Below are 9,328 nucleotides of genomic sequence, written 5' to 3' on the forward strand. Positions count from 1 at the left end.
TTATGCCATTCCTTCCCATATGTTCTGCCATTGGTTTTCTCTTGTATATGAATTCTTCTTTATATTCATCCAGTTTCTTCCTTAGATCCTGCATCTCTTTTGCTATATCTTCCTTCAGTTCATAGCCTTGATTTTTGAATTGATTTGGGAGATTTTTTGAGCATCTTTAATTAGTTCTTCCTTCAGTTCATTGAATTTATTTAGCATTAGCTTTCTAAACTCCTGTACCTTGGTTGAGCTATTTGGTCCTTTGACTGGTCCATATTTTTGTTTGCTATTATGGCTCATTATCTTGAGCTGTCTAGGCATCTGAATTTCTTGATTAGTTTATTCTGGAGCTCATTTTCTCTCTAGTACCTATGGTTTTCTTGTTGGTTGGCTTTGTTCTCTAATCTCTGGTGTTTAGCTCAGCTTATTCTAGACCTCTAACTTAGGTTGTATTTAGTTGATAAGAGTTTTTCACCTCTTCTTTTTCTGTTTCTTGCCATGTCTCTGTGTAGCCTTTTTGTGTGAGTGTCCCCTCAGATATGGTCAACCCCAGTCAGGTTTTCCCAGTCCAGATAGGCCACATATCAGGAGGAGTGTTTGCAATTTCCTTGAGAATGAGACTTTCCTTGAGGCCTCTAGACTCAGTGTTTTTCTTCTGGTGTTCAGCAGGTGATATTTGCCAGTCCATAGCTCCCCCACCAGTGTAAGGAATTGTGTGCTTTTATTTCTCCTTGTGACTGTGATCCTGTTGGGGGCATGGCTGACTGAAGATGGTTTCTGAATTCCAGCATCTGAGTCTGAATTCCCCAGAAGAGGGCTGCCACTGGAGCTGGGCCATGTTCCCCCTTTCTTTGGAAGTTATGGTCTTCAGCAAATTTTCTCCAGCACTAGACTTACTGCTTTGTCTCTCAGAGCTGTCTTAGCTCTGCTCTTGCCTGGGCCCAAATTTCAAGTCTTTGAGGCTTTCTATAATGGGCTTCTTAGAATAATTATTTAAAAATATAAGAAAAGGAAAAGATAAAGAAAGAAAAAGAAAAAGAATGGCCCAATATGGAATATTTCTTGTCCTTGCAGTTCTGATGGGGTATTGAAATCCTAAAAGACAAAGAGTTGTTGGTGGTTAATGAACAATAAAGAAAACAGAGAAACAGGCTTTTCAGAGAAGGGATTTGGATTTGCATATGTGCTGATTCTGTTTGGGCCCAGCCCTTTTCCATATTATGTTCACCCCAGCTCCAAATTGCCTGTTTTTATTTGCTAGACCTACCTCCTCACCACTGACCTGACTGCTTCCAGATTCTCCACTATCTGGTCTCAGTTTATCTATGGTTGGTGTTTTTGTTCAGTAGTTTGAGTTTGTTAATCAATGCTGCAATTGCAGTTCTCCCTCCTGGTTCCCAACACTGACAGCCACCCCCCACCAAGATTGTGCCTGGCAGGGTGGGACATGGGTGCCCTGTCCATAAGAGCTTACAGATTTTGTTGATCTCAGCTGTTCCACACATTCATGTGTGTTGTATGATGTACAAACTCAATTTACTTTGCAGTGTCTGGTCCACACAGCTCCTGGCTTTCTACCAACTGTCCCAGAGGAGTAACTAAAACCCACACCTCACCACTCTGCCATCTTGCCCTGCCTCCCATAATATCCTTTTGAATATTGACTCTGTTATTGTGAAATGATCTTTTTTAACCATTATTTTCTCATGACAATATATCTACTAAACTTTCTTTTGACATGTGCTAGTACAGTATATATTTTCCATCCTTTATTTTGACCTATTTAAATCTCTATATTTAAAGTGAATTTGTTGTAGACAGCATACAGTTGTCTTCCCTTACATCTTGTCTGGAAATCTCTGCCTTTGGTTGGGTTTTTATAAACAATTATTGTGATCTCTGCTATGTTTACTTGTGATATGTTTATTGTGACCACAGTGATATGTGATCACTGATATGAAGTACATTCTCTTGTTATTTTTTTCTATGTGCCTCAGCTGTTTTCTTGCCTTCATATTCATTTCTGTTGTTTTTGGAATAATTATATTTTTATAATTTGATTAGCCTCTTGACTTATTAGCTTTTTAATGATATTTTAGAGCTGCTTTATATATATTTATAGTATACTTCTTAAGTCATTAAAATTTACATTCAAGTGACCTAATGCCACTTCATATATACTATAAGATCCTAGACATTGTATTCTTCCTTTGCCCTCCTCCTGCTCTTTGGCTTTTGTGCTCATGTATTATACATACAAATAATTTATAAATCCATGAATATATTTTTTTCAATTTTGTAATTCTTTTAAGGAGTTTTAAATATTAATTTTAAATCTTAAATATTTAGTGTTGTAGTTAGCCATGTACATATAATATATATTTTATTCTGCTTTAAAGAATTCCTTTAAAATTTGTAATGTAGTTAGATAGTCATGGATTATTTCATACCTTAAAGACATTCCTGTACCATATTCTTGCTTGCATTATTATCATCACTCTATTTTCTTTTGTTGCTTTAAAATTTTTCACTTTATCACTAGGTTTGAACAATTCGATTGTGATGTACCTGGATGATGTACTTGGATGTAGTCTATTTCATCTCTCTTTTCCTTGGGTTTCATTGACTTTTATGGATATGTAGCCATGTAGTTTTCATCAAACTTGAAGTAAATTGGCTATATTTTATGAACTATTTTTTCTACCCACCCTAATCTACCTCACAAACTTCAAATATGTGTATAATAGGCTACTTGAACTAGTGGGTACATAGTTCACTGAGTCTGCATTGTTAATTCTTTTTATGCTTTCTTTTGGATTACATCCAAATTCACTATTATTCTGTTCCTATAATGACTTTATTTTCATTTATTTTAGCTAGTGTGTAATTTACCTCACTTTATTTTCATATTATCAACTTAGATATGGGTGTTTTAAAAAATAACTTCTACATTCTATTTATCTTTTTTGAACATATAGTATACAGATATAACATAATATTTAATGTCCTTGTGGGTCATTTTAACAACTCCATCAATTCTGGTATGCTATTGGTGGATTAATTATTCTCCTTATTGTGGTTGTGTTTAATATTTTCTGCTTATTTGCAAATCTGTTATTTCATTATTTGATCTAGACATTGTTAATTAAACTTTTTGTTTGCTGGATATTTTTCATTCCTATAAATATTCTTGAATATTTTTATGGGGAGTAGTAGCATTAGTTGGAAATAATTGAATCATTTATAATGTTTTGGGGAAATCTGAAGCAGTGTTCAGTCCAGGTCTAATTATTTTCCACTACAGAGGCAAAACCTTCCTATTATCACAATCTCTCTTAGGTTTGAGTTTATCCTTTGGGTTCAGTTCCTTTTGTCCCACCTCTCAGGGTTCAAAGTCCTCCATAGTTGATGTTTAGCACCTTGAAAAATATTATCTCCACATATTTTCTCTTCTTATTTAATTTTTATTATGATTATAAGCCATAGAAGACATTGCTGAAACATCACCTAAGTTAGATAGTTCTTAGCACATCAGTGCCTAAATGCTCATCTACCCTTACATTTCTTTCCCTAGTGCTTTCACTTTTCTGTTCATCCAAGCAATGTAGAAGACCAGAGGTACCAAAGATCAAATGTCTTGTCACCAGAACTCTACAAATGACTGACAGGAATTAGTGTATATGTAACCCAACAACCTTGGCCCTCTGATAGGATAAATCTAATGTGCATGTTTTATAGTAGCTCCCAGAGTTCTCTGGGACATTAATTCCCTGTTTCTCAGAGTTAGTTTTCTTGATATTTCATATGTCATTATTGGCTTCCCATTTCCTAATACATTTATGAAAAAAACCTTCAAAATATAGAGCTTCACTTGAGTCTGTTAAGAAAATTAGCAATGGAAGTGGTTCTTGGATGCATTTCCTTAAGAAATATTTAGAAATTGTATTACTCACTAGCCAGGTGGCAACTAAGTTCCATTGCTAGTGGACATTTGGGGTGGTGGTGGTAACCCCTTAAATTCTGAAATGTAGAAATTACTCAATTTCACTGTGGTGAATTGGTACTGGATACAGTTAGAATGAGTTATGCTTCTGATATAGTTTTAGCATTAGTAGTTATATAAAAGTGGTGACTTTAAGAACCATGGAACTGTTTGGTTTTGTTGAGTGCAACTGATTTTGTGAGAGTGAAAATGACAAGCTCACATCAGGTGATTCTTAAATCTGGACATAGTTTGAAAGGCAGAGATTCTCTATGTCAGCATTTAAAGAACCCTCATTTTTTATATTCAGAGAAAAGAATAGGGTGGAAATGATGGACTTAGAATTGATTGGTGAAGTATTAAGCTATAACTATACTAGTCTTGTGGACCAAGAAACACTCTTATGCAAGTGTAATGGAATTATGAAAGAAGGAATGGGTAGTTGAGACTCAGACAAAGCCTAGATTTAATGGGAGGGGAACAAATTTCTACCTACTGTTCAGAGGGCAGTGTGTCCATATAGGGTTGGTAACATATGATACTTGTCATTTTGATGGCAACTTGCTACATCCAGAGACTATGGAAAGACTTCAAATTAAGTTTTTTAATCTCAGAAGATCTCATTTCCCTTCTCACTATCAATATCTACCCTCTCTTGCTTTTTCTAGATCAATAAATTGGTTCAAGTGTTAACATGACACAATTCAAAATTATTACACTGCTGTAGGAGTTAAGGGATTATTCTCCAGAATACCTTTGTGAATTGGATAATATCATGAAATGAAAGAACATTTCTGAAACTAGATATAGATGGTGCTGGAGAAAGAGAAATAGAACAAAGGTTTGGATAAAAGTAATTTTTGATGGGACAATTGGTTTTATTTCTAGAAAACAAAATATCAATGTCTTACTTCACATCATGGATGAAAGCAATTATATAAATATGGGGGAATAGGAATCTCTTGTGATTCTTGATTTAATATTTCAGCAGAGATACCTGGAGCCAACTTAACCTACTGAATTCAGTGATGTTTCCAGGATTGGCAGGAAAGATTGAATAGTCAGGAGTTCCTGACTATCTGTGGTGATAGGCCATATTCCCAGGGAAGAATAATGCAAAAGAGCAATACATTGATGTAGTATCCAGACTTTGACTTGTCCTTTAATCCACATTTTATAGACTGAAATGTATACCATGTTTCCTTGAAGGAGGGCCTTGTAAGCAAGTATATTTATGAGCTACTAATTATTCTAATATTTCTACCAAATCTCTTCAGCTACTTACCATAGTAGCTGGCAGGGGTAGGGGTGAGAATGTTCATATCTTTCAAGGGATTTGTATACAGAATGTCATTGCACATGGATAGCTGGGAACAGCCCCTCTTAGAATGAAGACAAATAGAGACCAAGAGATATATGAGATCCCCTTCCATTTCCATCTTTCAGTGTTCCATGGTGTCTGTGGAACTGCTCTGTGACTATTCCTCCAGTCCTAGGATGATATTGTACAGGCCATTATATAGATGATATACTAAAAAATGGTGGACAAACTGGACATTTATATGCCATAGATTTCAGTAAAAGATTTAGAATCCTGTCAAAGAAGTGAAATTTATTGGAGTCCAAGGGTCTGGGTAGAGCAGAGACAAACTTTCAAGATGAATTTTTGATACTTATACTAGTAGATCAGGCAAAGAAAAAATTTTTATAAAACAAAAATGAGAGCACTTTTCAAATCTATTGCTGTTAATTGTTTTTGCCATTCACTTCCCCATGTTTCTTCAGACAGAGACATAGATGACCCTCATAACTATCGTACACTTAGCATCTACAAATTAACATTGCATACCAGGACTAAAATTACATATTTAAATAATGATATAAAGACTGAAGTTCTGAATTCCAATAAACTTTGGGTTTTACTTGTTCTATGATATGGCATGTAACACACAACTTCCCTTACTACATTTCCCCCATATTTATATAAAGATTTGATTGAGTGATTTCCAATATTCCTTCCAGCTATAACATTTATGTGATTCTGCTGATAAATTGTTCAACTCATCTTGAAACTTGAAGCAATGATAATGACAATTTTATCTTGGCATATTTTATTTGAGTGTATCAGGGAAATAGGAATAGCTATAAATCAAAATATGTAAATATTTTTAAAAATTTATTTCTGTTCTGTTGGACTACTGCATTCTTTATTTTTTCTACAATGAACACATTCATAAGAGATCCATATGAATATAATCAAAATCCAATTTTGGACAGTTGAAAAATCTCTAAGTATCATTTGATCAAGCAATTATTAATCTTTATGTATACAATTACAAACAATATCTTAGAGGTTTAAGTGATTAAGAGTAATTGTTAAAAGGTAAGAAGTGTTTCAGTTGTAATTACAAAGCAGAAATATGATTTTTAATTTTAACCTTTTCTCTCATTAAATTTATATATATAATATCCATTAGTCTATTTAATAAACAAGTATATACTGTTCATTAGCATTCATCCATCCATTCAGGCATTCATTCAACTGATATTTTCCAATATCTATTTGTTGACAGGTTTAATAAACATAAATTTAGAGTAAATAATAAAACATAAAAGAATCACCATCATAATGTTATGGTTCACATTCAATTAAGTGAAACACACTTATCCAGAATTAGAGGTTAAAATTTGAATGCAGTGATCACCATTAATGTCTTCATGAGATTTTGTGTCAACTGGGAAATCAAATTGACCATTCATTTGCAATAGGGTGGGATATGTTTAAAGGAAATAAAACAAAGAGGATTCACCATGAATTCATAGCCACGAACAGAAAAGCTAATTTGGCAAGAGGCTGGGAAAAATTGGCAACCCAAGTACAGACCATTTTAGTATCGTAGTATTTTGGCTTCAAAAAGCAGAGGTTGTGCATATTTTGAACATTGACAGTCCTCTAAAATCAGACAGATATAGTATACAATGAGCACATCTTTAAGATTTGTGTATTTTAATAATCTGCTACCCAACAGTATTCTTCTGAAACTACATATTCATTACAAGAGACGTTTGGCTAATTTGAAATATATAATTCATAGAAACAAGTATGAATTTTCCTTCTTGTTCAGCTTAGCAATTTCCTGTACCAGTTTTATAATTTATACCTAATTAAGATAATTAAAATCTAATAAGAATTGTTAATTCAAATTCTGAAAAGGTAACATACTTTAAGTCATGATGAAATATCCAGTTCATTGTTATTTGGCTTTAAAAAACCTATTTGTATAAAAGTTATATCAAAAGTTCAATACCTAATACCATTTCCAGCAGTCCTGAAATATAATGTGTGTATGGCAATCTGATTATTCCTGCTACCTATTTCCCTTTGCATGATTAGCTGAGGGTTGGAAGTTCTGGTGATTTCCATCACAAAAAGTAGATATACCCCTAGCTTTTATTGCATAGGTGTAGGAGCATAAGCGCTGCAGATTGTAAATGACATGAACATTGTGAGATCAATCTACAAACTAAATTTATGATTAAATAACTAATGGGAAAATAATTTCATATTCAATAATTCAAATATGAAGTCCATAGTGTTTTAAAAATTATTCTAAAGATACTTTATATATACCCAAACAAAAAATTAATATTAAAAAAGAAAATAAATGAAAAAATTTGAAATAAGTTTTAAAATATACCTCAAGGAAAGTCCCAATGTGGTAGCTTTATTTCAGTTCAAATCACAAGGTTGTACAAGAATTTGATCTCAAAATGACTGCAGGCAAAGGAATATGGAAAATTGGAAATCATGCATGTGTTTGTGTGTGTATATATATATAGGAAGTTATGTATGGATTTTAAGATCTATATGAATCTACAAATATTTTAAGCCTCTGTTAAAAATTAGAGAGGGATTATGACATACTCAAAATATATGTTCTCCTGAATTTTTCTCTTCTTGAAGAGTAAACTATAAGTAGTTATAGAATAAAAATAATTTTGGTACTAGACAGAAAGAGTGATGTACATATGTATGTATGTATGTGTATATATATATTTATACATATATAAAAATCATTTATGAAAACTTAAATTTACTAAAATACTTGCATACTTACTGATGGTATATCTCAGGGATTCTTTGACTTTCTCATTCCGGAGGCTGTAAATAAAAGGGTTTAGCATTGGTGTTACAATGGTGTTTAGTACTGTTGCAAATTTGTTAACATCCGTTACATTGCCCTTTTTTGGGCGAACATAGATGAAAATGGAACTACCATAGTAAAGTGTAACCACTGTGAGGTGGGAAATGCAAGTGGAGAAGGCCTTCTGCTGTCCTTGGACAGAGGGAATCTTAAGGACAGTAATGACAATGTAGGTGTAAGACACTCCTGTCAGCAGCAAGGAACCCAGGAGCAACACGGCAGAAGAGATGAAGTCTGCCAATTCTGCCAGAGAGATATCTGCACAGACCAGCATTAGCACTGGGGCACTGTCACAAAAGAAGTGATTGATTACATTTGGCCCACAAAATGGTAGAGGTGCAGTTAAGATGGATGATGGTAAAACTGACACAAATGCACCCACATAAGATCCCAGCAGCAACATTATACACATCTGTTTGTTCATGATGATGGTATATCTCAGTGGGTGGCAGATGGCAATGTATCTGTCAAAGGACATGACAGCAAGGATGAAGAATTCTGTGGATCCCAGGAGGAAGTAGAAAAAAGACTGTATGAGGCAACTCTCAAAGGATATTGCTTTGGTGAGTGAGAAAGAATTGGCTAGCATCTTAGGCACCACTGTGGAGGTGATAGTGACCTCAAGGAATGAAAGGTTGGCTACAAAGAAATACATGGGTGAGTGCAGATGGTAGTCACAACACACGAGAAGGATGATCATGGTGTTGCCAATCAGAGACATCATGTACATGAGCAGGAACACACAGAAGAGGAGAAATTCTACCTCTTTATCATTCTGAAACCCTTGAAGGATGAACTCTGTAACCTTGGTCTTGTTTCTGTGATCCATGCTGTTCCCAGTTCAACCTGGCAAAATAGAAAGAAAATTTTATGATGGCTTTTGCATCTTAACACTAGAAATACCCTACCAATGTCAATTGACTAACTTTTGTTTTCATGGAGAAATTATCATTTCTCCAGGTTATAGAAAATTCCTGTGACAAACTGAAAAGTGTACAAAATCAAGTATAGGATTCACTCATAATAGCAGAATAAGTGCCACAGTAAAATTGTTACAACTATATTTGGATAAACTTGTGAGCTTCCCCTAAGTTTAGGGAATCTATTGTTGTATTCAGCCATTCCCAAGTGATGTAAAACACATATGGGTTTC

The 9,328-nt window shown here is 34.1% G+C and overlaps 1 protein-coding gene across 1 annotated transcript; it reads right to left on the reverse strand.

The window, feature by feature from the left end:
- Nucleotides 1-8,044: 8,044 nt before the first annotated feature.
- Nucleotides 8,045-9,004, reverse strand: LOC119511355 (olfactory receptor 6M1-like). Its single transcript, XM_037805782.1, has one exon. It carries the CDS (start codon nt 9,002-9,004, stop codon nt 8,045-8,047), a length of 960 nt encoding a protein of 319 aa, XP_037661710.1.
- Between the last annotated feature and the right edge of the window lie 324 nt (nt 9,005-9,328).

Source organism: Choloepus didactylus, chromosome 16, assembly GCF_015220235.1.
Source record: "Choloepus didactylus isolate mChoDid1 chromosome 16, mChoDid1.pri, whole genome shotgun sequence".
Classification (NCBI taxonomy): domain Eukaryota; kingdom Metazoa; phylum Chordata; class Mammalia; order Pilosa; family Megalonychidae; genus Choloepus; species Choloepus didactylus.